Genomic DNA, 21,426 nt, shown 5'->3' with positions numbered 1-21,426 from the left:
ACACAAACACAAATACATACACACACACACTAGAGGCTCAGTGCATGAAAATTCATGCACTGGAGGGGGGGGGGTCCCTCAGCCAGGCCTGCCCCCTCTCACAGTCTGGGAGCCCTCAGGGGCGGGAGGCAACGCGGCGATCAGGGGAAGGCGATGCCCCATCACACCTCTGCTGCTGCCACTGCTGGCAGTGCAAGCTTCGGCCGGCCCTGGTTACCTGAGCCTCGGGCGGCCCTGGGCGGCTGGAGGGCTGAGGGGACTGGGCACCACCATCTTTGAGGGCATGGCAGTCAATTAGCATATTCCCTCCTTATTGGCTGTGGGCACCGCCATCTTTGCGACAGTGTGAGAGTCAATTAGCATATCCCCTCTTTATTAGATTGGAGATATATATATTTGATTTTAGAGAGAGGAAAAGGGAGGGGAGAGGGAAGGAGATCAGCTGCCTCCTGCATGCACTCTGACTGAAACCGAATCTACAACCTAGGCATGTGCCCTTACCGGAATTGAACTGGTGACCTTTTGGTGCACAGAAGACGTTCAAGCAACTTAGCCACGCCAGCCAGGGCATAAGTTACGTTCTTACATTCTTAACCTGGTTAAATAACTCATATCATCTGCCTATGTCTACTGGTGCTTTTTTAAAAAATGATATCACTATCATCTAGGTCAGTGACCGGCAAACTCATTAGTCAACAGAGCCAAATATCAACAGTACAACGATTGAAATTTCTTTTGAGAGCCAAATTTTTTTAAATTAAACTATATAGGTAGGTACATTATTATTAACTTAATTAGGGTACTCCTAAGCTTGCCTTTGCTAAAAACGTCCTCAATCTGATTGAGGTACGTTCGCTGAGGTCAACCCCTTCCAACTCTCCCATCCACACTCGTCCTGTATACTTGTTTCGTCTATCTCCTTTCCAAAAACCGACTTCTGCGCATGGGCCACGAAGTTTCAATCGCACTGCACGTGCGCGCCTGCACGTGGTATTTTGTGGAAGAGCCACACTCAAGGGGCCAAAGAGCCGCGGTCTGCCAACCACTGATCTAGGTGACAGTAACTAAAATTTCAAATTGTTCTAATATAATGACAAATGGCCAGGGTGACTTGGGAACATTAAAGAGGACATTAAAAAAATGATAAGAACCCCAGGAATATGTCTACATCACCAACATAATAGGATAGAAAACAGTTGCTGCTTGGGCTAAGGGTAGTTTTGGTAGAATATTAACAAAGTCTCCTTTACTTTGAGTGGTCTGGCACAGTGGACTGAAAGGAATTACAATCCAACAGAGCCAAACATTCCATCATATGGTGGTTTTTGTTGACTCTTGACAAAATGCTAGTGATATCTGAAGTATTATAACAAGGGTGGAAACAAACAGCTAAACTAGATAAAATTTAAATTGCAACTCCTGATGTTTTGGACAGGGAAACCTGGAATGGTAAACCAGGGATGGAAGAATACCCAATGACCTCTTGAGTTCTTACTCACTGTCATATAGCAACTTTAAAGAAAGAAACTGCCAAAGTTTGTTTTGTGGAAGATGTTTACAGAGGTCTGAAGTGATGTAACTGAGTTACTCAACTTTCTCTGTGAAGATAAAAAGTAGGGATACAGAAGCAGGGGGAAAAAGAATTAAAAGCAATGTATTGCTTTAATTCATGAATAACTGTTTTGACCTTAAGATATTCAACAAATTTTCTGAGTGCTTCCAATGTGACAGGATCTGATATTTGTGTTGGTTTTTATGGGGCTTACATTCCACTGGAAGATTATAAATAAACAAATAAATGTATACTATATTGGGTGTTAGCAAATGCTATGAACAAAAATAAAGCTTATGTGGGTTGATTTTGCTGCTTTCACAGACCAAGTTGAAAAGAGTGCTGAGACCGCAGAGCTCTGCATTTTGTGCCAGTTAATTTTTTTAAAGGTATCCAAAGAATGAAGTCTCAGAAATAACTTTTTGCTCAAAGTGAAAAATAAAAGCATTTAATTGAGACATAAAACTTCCCTTAACAATATGTAAAATAAGATATTTAAGAAATTAAACTATTATTCAGCCTTAAACGGGAATGAAATTCTAACATGGATAAACCTTGAAAACATTATGTAAAGTGAAATTAGCCAGGTATAAATAGACAAATAATGTATAATTCCACTTACAAAGTACTTAGGCTAGCCAAATTCATACAGACAGAAATTAGAACAGAGGTTACCAGAGAAGGAAAGAGAGACTGTTTAATGAGAATAGTTTCTGTTTGGAGTGATGAAAAAGTTCTGGAAATGGATAATGGTGATTGTTGTACAACACTGTGACTGTACTTAATGACACTGAATGTCATACCTAAAATCATTAAAAGAGCCTATCTTATGTTTTTTATATTTTACTTCAGTAAAAAATTCCTTTGTGATACTTTCAGATAGCTCCTAGAAAAGAATGCCTCCTGAAGGTATCGAGTGTTGGGCAAGTAGGAGACTTTATAGCAGTATAGTAGAAAATTTTATCCAAGGGAAATGTGACTCTGCAGAGAGCAGGGGCAATGGAACAGCAGCAAGGCTGCCCTCCCCAGGAGGAGTGACTGGCCTCTACTGCCACCCCCAGAGGACCAGGATGTTATTTTATAAATGGAGCTGCAAAGTTCCTTTATTGATCTATTTCTTATTGTCCAGAATAGCCTTGAAAATTTCTACCCTCATTTTCTCAGTGTTATTCACACTCTCAGCATTCTTCTAAAAATGTTAAAAAGCATAAATGCTTAAAATAAAAGGCATAAAGTATTAAGATTATAACATGGTCATTCCTTTTTCTGATAAAACATTTTCAGGAAAAAAATCTATTATTGAGCTTAAAAATACCCAAATAAAAGTAGACGCTAGCCAATGAAAGAATATAGTCTAAAGAGTAGTAAAAACAGCTACAATAAACCTTGATAACAAGTCACTTAGTATTCTAGAAAATATGAATAATAACTAATTAATAACTTAACTGACTTTTCCTGAGTCTGAGGGCTTTGATGTTCATGGTGCTATTATTACATGATTCTTAGATGGTGTACTAAATTTATAAGTGGGAAGGCTATTCAGGTAGGACAAAAATAACTGTAAAAATCAGAGCAAAACCCTTTGATTTTTAAAATTTTAAAATATATATATATATATATATATTTTTATTGATTTTTTACAGAGAAGAAGGGAGAGGGAAAGGAGAGGGATAGAGAGTTAGAAACATCGATGAGAGAGAAACATCCATCAGCTGCCTCCTGCACATTCCCTACTGGGTATGTGCCCGCAACCAAGGTACATGCCCTTGACCGGAATCGAACCTGGGACCCTTGAGTCCGCAGGCCAATGCTCTATCCACTGAGCCAAACCGGTTAGGGCAAAACCCTTTGATTTTTATATCAAACAACTAGCAAGACATTGAGAGGTTACGTTTTTTTTCTCTTAAAAACATGTTTTCTGATCATATAGGGGTAGGCAAAAGTAAGTTTACAATTGTAAGTACATGAAAGTTTATTCTTGTATTATTTAAATTACTCTATTTATTTGTATTACAACTCTAAACCTACTTTTGCTTACCCCTGTATAATACATATCCACAGCTAAAAACTTGCAATTTGCAGAAAAGAATGAAAAAAAATCCCAAACTACCCATTAAATCACATCACCCATTAATAACTTAGCTTCTTATCCTGTGTCCATCTTTTCACATGATGACCTCATATGTCCATATTTTTTACTTAACATGAGAATACAGTCATTGCCCCTGACTAAAACATATTTAAAACATAATATTAATGTCTGAATAATAACTCAATATTGGGGATATATAATTGACAACACTTGTTTTATATATAACTCATTTCTACTTTGTTTTAAAATATGCAATGCTGATCATATCTTAGGGTATAAAGACTTTTATCTATTTCCAACTATTTCTTTATGATCATTTCTAGTTCAGAGTATATGAACACTGAAAGGGCACTGCAGTCAGAATTTTAAAAAAGGCTATGTCATTTAGCCCTCTCTTTCCACAAATCCTTTTATCCTCCTTTCCTATTTCAAGTTTCAGTTTTTATTATTAATCTTAAGATAATCTTTTTGCATAGTGGTTATTAAGATAGTATTAGGAATTTAAAATTTTATGTTGTTATAAATCATTTTGTCATCCAAATGGCTTTTTGGTAAAAGGCTTTTACCTGTTTACTGTCATTTCAAACCCATTTTTACTAATGTCTCATTAATTATAACTAGAGGCCCGGTGCACGAAATTTTGCACTGGGGGGGGGGGCGGGGTCCCTCAGCCCAGCCTGCACCCTCTCCAATCTGGGACCCCTAGAGGGATGTCCGACTGCCCGGTGGGATTGGGTCTGAACGGGCAGTTGGACATCCCTCTCACAATCTGGGACTGCTGGCTCCCAACCGCTCGCCTGCCTGCCTGCCTGCCTGATTGCCCCTAACCGCTTCTGCCTGCCAACTTGATCACCCCCTAAGCACTCCCCTACCAGCCTGATCGAGGCCTAACAGCTCCCCTGCCAGCCTGGTCACCCATAACTGCCCTCCCTCCCCTGCAGGCCTGATCCCTCCCAAATTGCCCTCCCCTGCAGGCCTGGTTGCCCCCAACTGCCCTCCACTGAAGGCCTGGTCCCCCCCAACTGCCCTCCCCTGCCAGTCATCTTTTTTTTTAATATATTTGAGGAAGGGAGAGGGATAGAGAGTTAGAAACATCGATGAGAGAGAAACATCGATCAGCTGCCTCCTGCACACCCCCTACTGGGGATGTGCCTGCAACCAAGGTACATGCCCTTGACCAGAATTGAACCTGGGACCCTTCAATCCGCAGGCCGATGCTCTATCCACTGAGCAAAACCGGTTAGGGCCCCTGCCAGCCATCTTGTGGCCACATGGAGGTGGCCATCATGTGTGTTGGAGTGATGATCAATTTGCATATGGGTTGTGATTAATTAGCATATCAGGGCTTATTAGCATATCTTATTATTGTGTTAGAGTGATGATCAATTTGCATACTGGTCATGACTAGCATATCCGGTCATGACTAATTAGCATATTCGTTTGTGACTAATTAGCATACCTGGGCTAATTAGCATATCCCTCTCTTATTATATAGGATGACTTTCCTTGGGGAGTTTTAGTTATGTAATCTTATGTCATGTAATACTTTTATTTTCTCATTCTAGTAGTTATTTTTTTATGATAATGTTAAATCATAATGCTGATAAGGACATTCTTATATTGAGTATGTTATAATTACAATGATCCCAGAGTTTCATTATTAAATATTATGTTTTATAATAAGATAAATATTTAACTAGCCACTGAAGAAATATTTCTATTTACTGAGTACCTACCAATATCAAGGATATATTGGTGAGAGAAAAAAAATGGATAAAGTTCATACCTTCACGAAGTTTAGATAGTCTAGAAAAAAAAGACATCAACGAATCACAGGATAAATGAAAAATTATAACTGTGCTAAGTATTAAGAGACTGTACTTCTATAATATAATAATCCTATCTAATAGAGGGAATATGCTAATTGACCCTCACACCATCACAAAGATGGTGGCACCCACAGCCAATAAGGAGGGAATATGCTAATTGACTGCCCTGCCCTCAAAGATGGCGGCGCCCACAGCCACAAGATGGTGGCGCCCAGTCCCCTCAGCCCCGCTGGGGCGTTAGGCATGCGGCAAGGCCAGGCCCGCCCCCAGGCAGGCCCAGCTGCTTCGCACACCTGCCTCCAGAGTCCCCCAGTTCCCTCAGCCCCGAAGCCGCCCAGGGCCACCCGAGGCTCAGGTAACCAGGGCCGGCCAAGGCTTGAGCTGCCAACAGTGGCAGCAGCAGAGGTGTGATTGGGGCATCGCCTTCCCCGATTGCTGGGTTGCCTCCCCCCGCTAAGGGCTCCCGGACTATGAGAGGGGGCAGGCCGGGCTGAAGGACTCCCCCCTCCAGTGCATGAATTTTCATGTACCAGGCCTCTAGTTATGAATATATACACTGAGTGGCCAGATTATTATGACCACCTGATGTTTGTAGGCAAATTAGCTATAATTTCGCGCTGATGTTCCTAGAGGGTCAGACCATTATAAATAGGGAAGCAGGCTGTTTAAGGCTCAGGTAACCAGGGCCGGCCAAGGCTTGAGCTGCCAACAGTGGCAGCAGCAGAGGTGTGATTGGGGCATCGCCTTCCCCGATTGCTGGGTTGCCTCCCCCCGCTAAGGGCTCCCGGACTATGAGAGGGGGCAGGCCGGGCTGAAGGACTCCCCCCTCCAGTGCATGAATTTTCATGTACCAGGCCTCTAGTTATGAATATATACACTGAGTGGCCAGATTATTATGACCACCTGATGTTTGTAGGCAAATTAGCTATAATTACGCGCTGATGTTCCTAGAGGGTCAGACCATTATAAATAGGGAAGCTTGTTGTTTACCACGACAGTAGAAGTGATTTTTTTCTGAAGATATGGGTAAACAACGTGATTTAACAGCCTTTGAACGTGGGATGGATGTATATCAAAATGATCATTACAACAGGCCTAGTAAATGTCCATTACTACACAGTTACAAATTTTTCTTTTTTTTCTTGTGATGAGAAACTTTTAAGACCCACTCTCTTAGCAACTTTCTAATATACAATGCGGTATTAACTGTCCCCAGGACATACTGATTTTATAACTAGATGACCCCCGAGTGCACAAATTTTTGTGCACCGGGCCTCTAGTGTGTGTGTATGTGTGTATATATATATTGAGTGGCCAGATTATTATGACCACCCCATCAGTACTTCGCTGGGCCACCTTTTGCCTTCAATACTGCGGTGATTCTTCTTGGCATTGACTCCATGAGATGTTGAAAGGTGATGCGAGGAATCTGACACCATGCCTGATGAATAGCACTGTCCAGTTCTGTGAGATTTGATGGTTGTGGAACCAGCTGCCTGATGGCTCTTTTAACTTCGTCCCACAAATGCTCAATTGGATTGAGATCTGGTGATTGTGGGGGCCACCTAAGCAAGGTAAAGTCTCCCTCATGTTCTTGAAACCACTCCTGCACAATACGAGCACCGTGGCATGGCGCATTGTCTTGTTGGAAGAAGCCATCTCCATTGGGATACGCCATCAACATGATAGGATGAACTTGATCAGCAATAATACTTAGGTATGTTGTGCTGTTCAGAAGTTGTTCCACACGAATTAAAGGGCCCAAATCATTCCAGGAAAACATGCCCCAAACCATAACACTGCCCCACCAGCTTGAAGCGTTGTACTCATGCATGTGGGGTGCATGCTTTCATGCTGTTTCCGCCAAATTCTCACTCTGCCATCTGCATGATGCAACTTGAAACGTGATTCATCGGACCACATGACTTTTTTCCAATGCTCGACTGTCCAATCCTTGTGTTCCTGTGCGAATTGGAGATGTTTTATCTTGGTAACTGCAGACAGTAAAGGTGTTCAAACAGGCCTTCGGCTTCCATATCCCATTCGATGCAGTGTACAGCTAATGTGCCTACAAACGACAGGTGATCATAATAATCTGGCCACTCACATTCAAATATATTCCACGTTCAAAGGCTGTTAAATCGTGTTGTTTACCCATATCTTCAGAAAAAAAATCACTTCTACTGTCGTGGTAAACAACAAGCTTCCCTATTTATAATGGTCTGGCCCTCTAGCAACTTCAGCACGAAATTATAGCTCATTTGCCTACAAACGTCAGGTGGTCATAATAATCTGGCCACTCAGTGTATACACAAGAGAAAGAGAAAGAGTAAGAGAGAGAGCGAGCGCACACACACCAGTTAGCTGATTCAGCAGACCTGGGTTGCTCATACCTTGTACATTTCCAAGAAAGGCCTGTTTTTGTGATAAAGGTTCTCTAGGTGGCTTCTGGGAATTGAGCTCTGTGGATATTCTACTGATAGAGTTTTCTGCATGCATAGGGCCTTGCTGTATGCTTGATATATGATTTATGATCAACAACTACTTTTCCTTTGAGTTTCAGTGGCTAAGATCAGTCACATAGCCATTCTATGCCTATATAAGATACTCCTTTTCAAAACTATGAACTCCCAGACTCAAGTGAGCTTCCCTAGTAAGTAGGACTTTGCATGTACTGTCACACATTGATTTAACCATGTCCTGTACAACTACACAAGGAGCAGATTCCTGGAAGCTTGCACCTGGTTTCCTCTGGACTCCACCCCATGTCCTCTCTCCCTCTGCTGATAATACTTTGTACTCTTTTGTTCTAATAAATCATAACCAAGAGTATAACGATTTCTAGGCTTTTTGAATCTTTTTAGCAAATTACCATACTTGATGGTACTCTCAGACTCCTTGGTACAACGTGTATATTAAAAAATTATCTAGGATAGCTAAGGAAAGCTTCTCTCAGGAAGTACTGCTTGGAGTTGAAGTCTGGGGGGGAAAAAAAAGAGTTGACTGGATAGAGAGGAAAATCTGCTTTCAAAGCATGACAGAAGGGATAGTGGTGAAAAGAATATTTCATAGTTTTAGAAATTAAAGGAAGTAGACCAATTATAGCCTCATAGGCCATACTAAGGACTTTTTTTATGCTTTAAGCAAAGAAGAGCGATGTGATCAGATTTCAAAAATTTCATCAGCTGTATTACACAGACCAGAATTTCGGAGCGCATTGAAAATTGTCTAGGTTATATTTAGGTAGCAATCTTATGTTCCTCAGATGTTAACTGTTATTTTACTGTTGCTATTGTTCATGTGGTAAATTTGTTGTTCTTGTTTGTTTTGTTTTTACCTTTAAAGCTGGAAAGGATACTGAACTAGTGAGAAAATGCTCTTGTGAGGAAATGCAGAAAATATGGGGAAGGGGAAAGAAGATACAAGAGTGAGAGGGGATGAATCAGTATTTTTACTTCTGAGTTCTGCTATACAACCTCTTTCAAACAGCTTAAACTTATTCTAATGCCTGACAAGATTTGGCTTTATACTAAGTCTTAAATCTACTAAGTTTTAAAACAGGAATTACATGAGCACTTACCATTATTGAAGAATGTCTAATATCTAATACATAGTTATTGTCCCAAACATGTGAATTTAATTTTAAAAATTCACTCATATCTTCTCCGTTTATCCCAAGCTTGTGAAGGCCATTCATCATTTTTCCTTCTAGCTTCAGCATATCCAAAATACTTCACATTTAAATAAAAGAGATACGTTTTATTTTGATTTTCCAATATTTAAAATAATCCTATCAAGTTTATAGCTCTCTCAAGCACTAGAAACAAGTTTCACTGGTATTTTTTATTAATAGCAGGAATATATATATTTAAATTAAACTCATTAACAAATAAGGCAAATAGTTCTAATTAGTTATACAGATTAAAGTTATGTTGAGGTTCCTGTTTTTGTTTTTAGTGGATAACAAAATCTAATTAAAAGATAAGACAAGGAACAAGGTATGTTGATTATATTCCTTACCAAAGAAGCAAGAATATGCTCATCCCTGAGCAAGCCCAAAATAAAGGGAAAAATATACTGTTACTCTTTTGACAAATCTACTACAAAAACAAGATCAAACATAACCTAAAATATAAAATTTTGGTATAGAAAAAAAATATATTGCTTTGATAATAACATCTGGTCAAACCAATCAGGATCATAATAAAAATAGAGTATGTCAAGATTTGCTCTGTTATATAGTACTAGTAAAACAGTTGTAGAAAGATGGTTCTACTATGCAGCAAATTTTAAAGCAAAAATAAAACTAAATTATCAAAAAAATTAGTATAAAGCATGGAAGTTCACATCTGTTTAGAATACATATTAAAATTTCTAATTACACATATAATGTGACAGCTCTTAAACATGATAAAGTATTACTGCTAAAAATAACATCAATAAATAACCATATTGACTTCTCCTTTCAGAAATGAATGGAATCAGAATAAAACACTAAATGAATTTTAGAATATAGTTTTCAGAGAGAACTATATATATCCACATTTTAAAAAGTAGAGATCTAATATCTAAACTCCTAAAATAGCTAATTTACAAGCTGTTTTGAAGCTGATCTGTATAACTTTAGCTCTGCATGTCTATCTCCCGATAGTTCTGACCACTGCTTTACAAAGGAAACTTTTTACCCACAAAATAAAATCTATTAGGAGACAAGTGTGATCAAAAGAGCACTAGTTTGTATATCACAAATTACCAATCTAAAAATAAGATTTAGTCTGGGCTGAAACACTACTTAATGTATGGCTTCTTGAAGTTCTTAATTTCTTTAGTCTAAATTTTCTCACTTATAAAATAAAAAAAAAATTGGATTGCATTGCCAATGTTCTCTCCATATTAAAAGTTTTATGATGCTTACTGATCAGATACTTTTTTACATAATAGAATTTAAATGTTACCCATGGATTTTGCAGCTATCATATTTGTTTCCAAGGAAAAGCATTAATAGAAAATTAGATAGTTATAAGGTACACTGGAAAAAGCATGAGATTTTGAATCCTGGCACTATTTGCTACCTGAGTTCCTATCTTTGTATGAGATCTCTGAGTCTTTGTTTTCCCATCTATATAGAGAGAATAGTCATAATCACTTTACAGGGCATTAGTATTACATTAATTTACTGCTGGGCATACTGTTGCCCTCAACAAGCATTTGTTTCCTCCTTGCTCTTCCTACACCATGAATTCTGTATATTGATTTAAAAAAAAACAAAACCCACACAGGTTCTCTAAATAGGCTAGATTTACTTATCAGTAAAACTCTCGATTTCTAAATAATTTATCATGCTTCTCTTTATACTTAGTGACTATCTTTAGATTACTTAGAACCCTTCACTGGCTTCTCAGGCCAAAATTTGAAACTTGGTTCCACATCTGATCTTTACCCACCTAAGTGAGCTCAGTTTCCTCCATCTCCTCCTCACTCCAGTCTGTCCATATTAAATTTTCCATTTTCTCAAATATACCATGCTTGCAGAATCTCCACTCCACATTTGCCTGATTCATCCTTTAAGTCTTAGCTTAAATATCACTTTCATGAAGAAATCTGATACCTACTATCCAAATGTTCCATCAAGAACAAATTAAATCTCTGGAGTTATAGACTCCCAAAGCACTGCACTTCATCTTTTATGAAACTTATCACACTATAATTATTTATTATCGGTTATTCCTCTAGACCAGCGGTTCTCAACCTGTGGGTCGCCAACCTGTTGGTCGCGACCCTTTGGGGGTGGAATGACCCTTTCACAAGGGGTCGCCTAAGACCATCGGAAAACATATATAATTACATATTGTTTTTGTGATTAATCACTATGCTTTAATTATGTTCAATTTGTAACAATGAAAATACATCCTGCATATCAGATATTTACATTATGATTCATAACAGTAGCAAAATTACAGTTATGAAGTAGCAACGAAAATAATTTTATGGTTGGGGGTCACCACAACATGAGGAACTGTATTAAAGGGTCGCGGCATTAGGAAGGTTGAGAACCACTGCTCTAGACTGTGAATTTGACTTAGGCAAGACTTTTATCTTGTTCACCAAATATCAACCTGTTTCTATAGAAAAGTAGGCACTCAGATACTGAGTTGAATTTTAATATTAAATTGATTTTATAATACTGAATCTTAATGTTGCTTGCATTAAAATACATATTTACCAAGAGGCCAAAAGAATTCTGAGCCAGAAAACTTCATTAAGATACAGAAAAATTTACACGAGTGGGGATATCAAGACACCTTTGTTACTTCCTTCTTTCAGGATCAGAGGAAGAAGGGGTAGGCCATGGGGCGTAGTATCAGTTCTCCACAACCCCAAAAGACTATGAGAAAGAGGAGGTAGGAAGAAAGTGCAAAATAATTACGTACCCCCCCCTTTTTTTTTTACTCCAAATGGACCTCTCTCTAGATCCAGGATATAACTTCAGTAATAGGACATTTTTCTTCCTCTCCTCTTTCCTGTATCATTTCCTCCCATTCATTAACCTCTTCACACTGATTTTACCTACAGGTTCTGATCTTTTTCCGGATAACCTCTTTAATTATTTATTTTGAAATAAAAATGTCAGAAGATAAAAATACCCTCACATATTTTCTTTTCCTCTAAGGGAATTATCATACCTTCAACTAGTGATCACTTCAATGAGAAACAAAAATGTATCATTATCCCTGCAGCTCACTAATTACCATGTGGAGGAGCCAAGGGGTTGTATTTGTTGAATAACCTATGCCAGGGGTGGGCAACCCCTGGCACGTGTGCCAAATATGGCACGCCAGTAACTTTTGCTGGCGCACGAAACCCTCTCTTATAATCTTCCATTTACAATTTTTTTCTTAATATAGACTTTTATTTTTCAGATAAATTCAGTGTAGGTGCATCTTAGATAAATAAATAATTTTACATAACAAGTTATCTTAAAGACCATAGACATGAATTGACAAGAGTTACTCTCCATGTTTTCATCCACATACGCTTGTGAATCTTTGTTCTCAGTGATGAATTTTGTTAAGTCTCGTAATAGGAGTAGCCTGACGGATGAAAGTAGTAGCTCGTGCATATCTCTGAAGGTCACGAAATATAAACCTGATGTAAAATCTCTGTCATCAGTGATGCAGCAGCAAAAGTCCCACTGATAATATCAAACGGAGTCATAAAGTTTTCTGTTGGACTATAATGTGTACATGTATACATTAAAAAATAAATGTATTTTTCATCATCATATACTGTGTTTTTGTCGCTCGAATGAATTTTATTATTTCTTCAAGGTTCTTCACATACATACACCTTAAGAGATATCAAGTAGGCGTAACATGTTCTCAAAAAATTAGGGTTGGCACGTGGAAGAATTTTGAGTCTGAGATTTTGCTGGTTTGGGCACGCACTCACAAAAAGGTTGCCCACCCCTGACCTATGCCTTTCTAAATGACACATCAAAATGCTCTTGCTATGAAAATTTCCCCATACATTGACATGGAAAACTTTCCACAATCTATGTACCACTTCCCTGCTTTTTTAAACCTGTTTTCACTGTGCTGAGCACAGATGTACCTTTTGTCCCCCTGAAGTTTATAGGCCAGGAGCTAACAATTGCTCTATTCTTTTTATGTATCTTAGATTATCATTTTCCCAATATTAGGCCTAAGGATTCAACTAAATAAAGAGAAAAGCACCATTTGAACCACCTACTCTACTTCTCAGTTTTTCCTGTATTTTCCTATATATTTACAAACTGGTAAGAAAATACAATAAATATTTAATTAATTTAAGTTCAATAAAATATATTCAATTGAATTAAAACTGAACGTCTGAACTAAAGTATAATGCTTGCAAGATTTATTTTATATTCTAAATGTTAATTCTTAAAGTACTTTTATGCTTCTTTTTAAAAATAAAATAAATTCAATGATTTCTCTTCTTTTGGCCCATGACTGATTTATGGGCCAGTGGCCATGAAGAATAAAAGACTATCTAATTCTGCCCTAGGGCATTTTTTGAAGATTTTTTTTTTAACCTAAGGGAAAAGATAGCACCCTGAATTCTATAATTTCAAATTTTCTTCCTGACAGATAAAAAAGTACAGTTTTCTCAACAATTGTCTCCAAGTTCTCTCCCAGTTCTAACATTCTAAGACACTTAAGAGAGTATTCTACAAAAATAACAGGTGTTTCATACAATTAAAAACATGTATTTGTTTTACTCTAAAGTGATTATTTGAATTTTGACAAATACTAAATTCAGGACAACATTTACCTTTATATAAACCATAGTTATCGTTTGTATCTATAATTCAATACTTACCTAAAGGGATCAAGAGCATCCATGTCAACAGGAAGTCCATTTATATACAGACGAGCATCACCTGGCTGAATTTCAAATCTATTATGAAGATCCTTGAAATAGAGCAGAATAATAAATAGCTAACCCAGTGACATAATAATATCGATCTATGTCAGGAGCCTGCAAACAGATAGTAAATGTTTTAGACTTTGCAGGCAACCACTCTGATGCAACCACTCAACTCTGTCCTTGTAGCATGAAAGCAGCCAAAGACAATATATGAAAAAAGGGCCATGACTATGTTCCAATAAAATTTTATTTATAAAAACCGGTGGCAGGTTAGATTTGACTTACAGGTTGGTAGCAGTTTGCCCCCCTGATCTAGTAATGGGCATCTGATGACAGATTTGAGATACAGATACCTGAATATTTTGATTTTTCAGTATGTGATATTAAAGTTCTAACGCTGCAATGATTCCTTGACTCCCATTTTTTATATTGTGAGTGTGTGTATGTGCGCTCACACACTTAAATTTGTTAGTTGGCACATTCCTATTCTTTAATATACCAGGACTCAAAACTTAGGTGTATGTGTAAATATTTGGAGATCACTCTAAATTCATAAAGGTTTCCACTAAAGCAGTGTTTTAATGTTCACTGTCTTTTCTTTTCATTCAATAAATATTTCTCAAGGGCCTACTGCAGCCACTAAGGTAATAATAAAAGTAAAAAAGGTACTGTCCTTGCCAGTACAGAATAGTTATTAAGATCAAGGTGAGGTAGTCAGATCTACTTTAAATCTTAGTCTTGCTACTTACTAGTGGTAAAATTTGTGCAAAGGTACTTAGTTTCCGTAAGTCTCATCTGTAAAATGGAGTATTTACATCTATCTCACTGGTTTGTTATAAGGTTTAAAGGTAATCTATACCTGTGTCCAGTCACATGTACAGTCCTCACAAATAAAGCCTTTATTACTATTGTCAGTGTAGGTAAATTGGTCTAGGAGAAAAAACAATTGTAAAACAGTGCATTTTAAAGAGATTGCATGATAAGTGACCTAATAGAGATTTGTATTCATTATTCTAGAAAGACAGATAATGAAATTAACTTGAAGAGATTCAGAGAAGGCTTGACAGAGGTAAATTTTTCTGTATGTTTATCACTCACCATGACAGGTGAGTTACACAGAGAGAAGAGAGGAGGAGCTAGATTTGCAACAGGAGAGAAAATATTTCCACTGGATTTATGCAGAATACTGCCAAGGGATTAAACCCTAACATGCGAAGGTTCATAGGTAAAATATCAATTAGTTTTAGCTCTGTCTTGAGCTCTCCAAGGACTTCATTTGGTTTAGGCAACTCAATTATAAATGGACAGTACACCAAAGCACACAATCTACCCTACATTGCTAATTCCCTCAGGAATATTTAAGCCAAGCACAGTGCCTTGAACAAAGATGCTCAAAAAGGGTAATAAACTGAACTTAATTGCTGAAATACTGTCAGTCTCTTGGAGACTGGTACAGACAAATCCTTTCTCCTTCCCTTCAGAGAGGTAGCCTAAATCCTGTCAAATTACCCTGAGTGAATGACTTCAGGAAGCCTTTCTCAAATCAAGGGGTAAGAATTCAGTTTCCAGCAATATGATGAACCAGAGATCCCGAAATCCTCCTTCTAAAAGGAAATATAAAAAATGCTATATTAAAATATTAATTATGTCCTCTAAATGAATGGTTCAGCTTTTAAAGTAAAGATTTCACCTATGGGCAGAAAAGTAGTAAAAACACAAGTTCAAGAATGTGAACAGTTTGGGGTCCCTAAAGCTTGGGTTTCTAAAGTCTAGTCTCAAAAGGACAGAAAGCAAACCCTTGGGCTCACTGAGCGCAGACTGTAGGGTTAGAGACAACCTTGTGCACACAAAGAAGCGCTACTCACAGTGAAAAGGTGACCTAGAAAACAAAATGCCCTGCAGAAACAGCACAGAAACTTGTTTTCCTCACCTTGGTTGCAAGGAAGAACAAGTCTTCCATAAGAATTCATTGCTTTGGTTTACCTTCATATGGACTTGAGGCTAGATTTCTCACTATTTTTAAGGTCCAAAAAAATATACACAGACTTTTTATTAATGTGGAATGAAGTTGAGAGTGCTCTTAGCCTTTGAGCAGAAACAAATGTAAATTCCCATGGAAAAATATGACTTCATTTTTAAAAAAAGAGGGGACAATGGTATTATAACATATCTCTTTAACAACCAATGGAGCTGGGCTATTACCTGAAGCTAAAAATTTCCAATTGTTTGGATCTCAGATGACTGGTTGAGCTTTATAATGGTAAATTGGTTTATAAACAATTCTGGAGGACCCCACACGGAAACTGTATGCATTCTAAATTTAAAATGTGAGGTCAAATCGGATATAAATCTTCATATAGGAAGGTGGTGTGTTTTTTTTCCAGGATATGAAAAAAAAAGATTCTCTAAAAGAATGTTTTACAGAGGAACTTTTGGAGAAGTTATTCTAATCAAGGGAATTTTTCTAGAACTGTAAAATTCTCATACATTCTAAGTAATCAGTTGACATAATTAGAAGAGGTGTGAACTTCTTTTTGGAATAGGTATACTCCTTTATTTAGGTTCTGTATTTAAGTATCTCATCTGTTGTTGTTTTTATGTAACTATGTAATTAAAACAATGTTTCAAACTGCTAAAGCAAAATTAAAAAGTTACCAGACTACCTGACCATTTTTTCCCTTCCTTCCAAATAAAAAATGTCATGGAACATAACAGCTCTTACAATAAATAAAACACACACATTGGATTAACATTTCTTTTAAAATCACCATAAGCTGAACTCTAAGCAAAATAATAAGAATCATTAACTTCATAGGGAAATTTGCTGTACTTTGGAGTTAATGCTGTTTTCTCCTGAATAAAATCAAACCAACATTCACTTACACAACCTCAGCAGTCATAGTTCCTCAATAATCTTTGCATGAGTGCCAAGTCAAACTATATAAAAACCTATACACAAAGAAACACAAACAAACAAAAACCAAAACTATACACAAAGAATTCTTATGCCCATTTTAGGACTTTCTACCCTGTTCTCCAGCCCCTATCCATGGCCCACAGGGCTATCTGTTTTACTTTCCCCCCACTCCCAAGTTTTTTGTTCATCCTTTTCTACTGTCCTTTTATGCAAATACGAACACATACAAATATATATCTTGTTTTCCCTGCTGTCTTACACACACAAAAGATAGACTTACCAACAGACTTCACTATCAGACTTTGAATTCTGTAAATCTGGTATCTCAATATAACTCTGATCTGTATTTCTCTTATTATGAGTGAAGATAGATAATCTTTTTCCATATTCAAAGACCACTATTATTTCTTTATTGTGTGTAAACTCTCTGATTACATGTTTTGCAGCAGTTATGTTTTACAGGAATAGTATTGCTGTATATGGATGAGATGTAATAGTGACATACTTCCAGGGATGATGTGTATGGTTCCTAGCACCCATGCCCAATGAACTAAGCATCTGCAGTGGGGCCTTGACTTACGAGTTTAATTCGTTCCGTGACGGAGCTCGTAACTCAAATTACTCCTTTGTCAAATCAAAAAGTGAACGAGTGAGACACGTGATGCTGGGCTGATGTTGTGGCATTCACTGTGACGTTCGCTGCGCCAACTAGCGGTGGGGTATCTGAAGCTGGCTTGTAACCCGAATTTTAGCTCGAAACTCAAAGCAAAAAATCAGCCAAGAGACAGCTCATATCTCGAAAAACTCGTTAGTCGGGATACTCGTAAGTCAAGGCCCCACTGTACTTCTTTACATTGTAGTTGTCACCATCAGAACAGCTGACATTTATTGAGAGCTTACTCTGTCTCAGTGTGGCAGGCACTGCTGGCTGGTTCATCTAGCACCATCCCTAACCCACTCCTCCTCTTCTTGCTTCAATTACTAGAAAAGTAAAAACTGACTTTTCGACCCTCCCTTGCAGCTAGGGAGAGGCACATTACAACATTTTGGCCAATGAGATGAAAGTCAAAATTGGCTTATATGCTTCAGGAAGGCCTTAGTGAGGATGCCTCCTCTGCTTAGAATTCATGTAAGAAGTCTGGAGCTCTGGCAGCCATTTTTGCAACCAGATAAGGGAAAAACTCTGCCTGTGGCCACATACGTAAGACTTCTTTTATCTGAGAAGATTAAACTACTTTTTGGGGCCCTGTGCATCTGGTATTATGTTACTTAAAACCAAACGAGTCTTATGTAATAAAACCAGACAATGTTCTAAGCACTTCACAAGTATTAACACAATTAGGATCCGTTGGGGTCTTAAGGTAATTTAAGAAACTATTTGGAAGAATCTTACCAAATTACCAATCATGTCCTGCACACTATAGGATCATAGCAATGTTCCAGTGGTCTAAACTTGACTTGCTCCTCAAATTTTTAAGCAAAAACTAATTATGAGAAACAATAATGAACTCATATTCTTTATCCTATTAAGAAAACCATACTACATGGACAAAAGATTTGAAGTATAGGGTGAATAAGCAGGTAAGTAAAATATATGGTCAGGAACTACTGGCTAGAATTAGTAGACAGTATAAAAATGGAAAAACTTGAACTGTTTCAATAATCAAAAAGTACAAATGAACATTTTCTTTTTTGTATGAAAACTGAAAATCCAAAGTCTGAAACAATGATATGACTATAGTAAATTTTTAAAAAAATGAATTCAAACCTGTTGATTTTTCTGTATTTCCTTCTTCATATGTTGATTTATGGAAATTCTGGTCAGAGATCTGGGAAAATAAATACTGTTGTAACTCATTCCTCCTTAAATGTTTAGGACTAATCTATAATTCAAGGTAATATAATACTTTGTGTAAGAAACAAACAACTCTAAAGGCTTCATGACATTTCTATATAGCCTATTAACAAGTGGTTCGATGGCTTTCATTTGACAAGGGTATGTGATTCAGATGGAACAGAGACTGTCAAAAGTTCATGTGCACTAACTGAATGCATTAGGTATTGTCAGACTTGCTTAATTATAGATACTTATTTTTCAAAAATACTTGATTAAAAATGCTATTTGTGTTGTTTTTTTCACACAGAGAAATTTTGCATGAAATTATCAATGTCATCATGTGTATCAATACAAACAGGTAATTTTCATAATATTTGCACACAAACAATTTTGATTAATCTGGGATCTTTACCATAAAACATAAGTTATAAAATACTGATAATACTGACTTCACATATTCACTCCTGAATAGCTTATAAAAAATTTTTTTTAAGTAGGGCTATTATTTGACTTAACTCCTAAGAATGCTCAGTTATATATCTGTCAATTTTATGCACAGAAGAAAATGATTTAAAATTTAAAAGATAGTAAACACAAAGTTCTGCTTTAGGTACAACTCAAGCAGAAAGGTATAACTTAAAACAATCCACAATAAGTGTGCATTATCTCCTAAAAGTTAGTAGCATTTGAGAGAAATTACATAAATTTGATAACGCAAATTTTTCATTAATTTAGCAAATATTTTATTTCAATAAACATTTACCAATTGTTCACCAAGTGTTTTAGAGTTATGCTCAAGCTTACAATGTAGCCATTAAGCAGTGTTAGCATAGTTTGTAAATATTTTTTAACAGCCAACTATGAATAAAACTAGAGTGTAGCAGCTGAACCCTGCAATAGTGGTACTTACTGTCAAAAAGCGAATCAACTGTCTTCTTAAAACTAAAATTATTTTAACTTTATTTGTATTTAATCGAGTAATTTCAAAAGCTACTCTTAATTAGGAGCAATGTGGCTAAACATAATATTTATACACACATACATATTTTATGTTTCATAATACTGACTTCTCAAATTTTTGACTATTTAAATTAAAATTGAGTCATATCAATATATTCATTGTTAATATGTAAATAAAGTGACAAACCTGTGTATTTTCAGGGTACCATGAAAAGGTTCTTGGTATCTTGTGGCCAACTATGTACTCTTTATTTATCTTACCAAGGTAAAGAATATCTAGATAACATTCAGTAAATTGTACTGTGGATACATGTACAAAAGAGTGTTTAAGACAGATAGAAGCCTAGCAAGCATCCACTGCTTAAGAAGGGATGCTGAGAGCCCAAGGATTTCTCTATTGTTTCACTTGTCACATGTTGTATGCATTCAATATAAGCTAACTTACTTTATATTTTACTGGTTGCCTGTCATTTTATATTCTGTCATTCCAGATCCAAATACAAATGCATCAAAGTCCTCTGATTTTGTCAATCCTTACAATACCTGGAAACCTGAATTATCTATATTGTTACCTTTAGATATGCCAATGTATTATCTACTGAACTGAAAGATGTGTAAAATGTAACAGTAATATTTCCAGAAGCTGTTCAATTAGATATCCTATTGGCAAAAAGTATTCCATAAGCTATTCCATAAAATGAAGACCTTACTACTTATTTGGAATCTGAAATGGCAAGAAGATTTGGCTATACTTTGGGCATAGATTTATTTAGAATAATACTTTTCAACATCCTCCATGGTGAACAGGAAAAAAAAATTATATATATATTTTTTTATATTTACTGCTTAAACAAACTTTTTCTTGGATTGTCATGTCTCGCTGCTTATATTTAAATATATGTATGTCTAATGAATTATTTTTTCCTTTCTATTTGCCTCTAGTTCAAGAGTTCTATTTTGCAGTACATACACACATGCATGCACAAGCCAATATTCTGCTCCAGTAAAAAACAGCAACATACATAATACAGAAAGGTCCTGATTTCATAAACACTATTTATACTAGAATTAACTGACATTATGTTAAATGAAACCAGCTATTTTCATAAATTTTGTTTAATGGAAAGAATTCTAGTCATAATCAAACTAATAAACTTTACTATACCTGGCTTTTATGGGGAAGTTCTGTGAAATGTCTTTCATTAACTTTAAGGCATCATAAACTGGAGTGGCCATTATTTGAGAAGCTGCTTGAAAACTAAGATCTAGAAGGGAAAAAGAACATTAAAAAATCTAGCATAATGCCATAACTTTATAGACATTTCCATGTAATGTATGTAATTTACTCAACCCTTCTGACCATATATTCTTATATAGACATTAGAAGCCCGGTGCACAAAATTCGTGCATGGGTGTGTGTGTGTGTGTGTGTGTGTGTGTGTGTGAGAGTGAGTGAGTGTGTGTGTGTGTGTCCCTCAGCCCAGCCTGCACCCTCTCCCATCTGGGACCCACAGGGATTGGGCCTAAACTGGCAGCCGGACATCCCTCTCACAATCCGGGACCGCTGGCTCCTAACCGCTTCTGCCTGCCTGATCACCCCCTAACCACTCCCCTGACAGCCTGATTGACGCCTAACTGTTCCCCTGCCTGCCTGGTCACCCCCAACTGCCCTCCCCTGCAGGCCTGGTCACCCCCAACTGCCCTCCCCTGCAGGCCTGGTCACCCCCAACTGCCCTCCCCTGCAGGCCTGGTCACCCCCAACTGCCCTCCCCTGTAGGCCTGGTCACCCCCAACTGCCTTCCCCTGCAGGCCTGGTTCCCCCCAACTGCC

At 37.2% G+C, this 21,426-nt stretch overlaps 1 protein-coding gene across 1 annotated transcript in view; it reads right to left on the bottom strand.

The window, feature by feature from the left end:
• Window positions 1–21,426, bottom strand: part of UGGT2 (UDP-glucose glycoprotein glucosyltransferase 2) — a 172,626-nt gene that overhangs the window by 109,839 nt on the left and 41,361 nt on the right. The window contains exons 10-13 of the mRNA XM_005882398.2: window positions 20,762–20,861; window positions 18,568–18,628; window positions 13,835–13,926; window positions 9,054–9,204 (exon numbers count right to left, since the gene is read on the bottom strand). Of these exons, the coding sequence (XP_005882460.1) occupies window positions 9,054–9,204; window positions 13,835–13,926; window positions 18,568–18,628; window positions 20,762–20,861 (404 nt within the window). The remainder of the gene's footprint in view (window positions 1–9,053; window positions 9,205–13,834; window positions 13,927–18,567; window positions 18,629–20,761; window positions 20,862–21,426) is intronic.

Source organism: Myotis brandtii, unplaced genomic scaffold (genome assembly GCF_000412655.1).
Source record: "Myotis brandtii unplaced genomic scaffold, ASM41265v1 scaffold71, whole genome shotgun sequence".
Taxonomy (NCBI): Eukaryota; Metazoa; Chordata; class Mammalia; order Chiroptera; family Vespertilionidae; genus Myotis; species Myotis brandtii.
The sequence above is the reverse complement of the archived record's forward strand: the minus strand, read 5'-3'. Positions and strand labels throughout refer to the sequence as shown.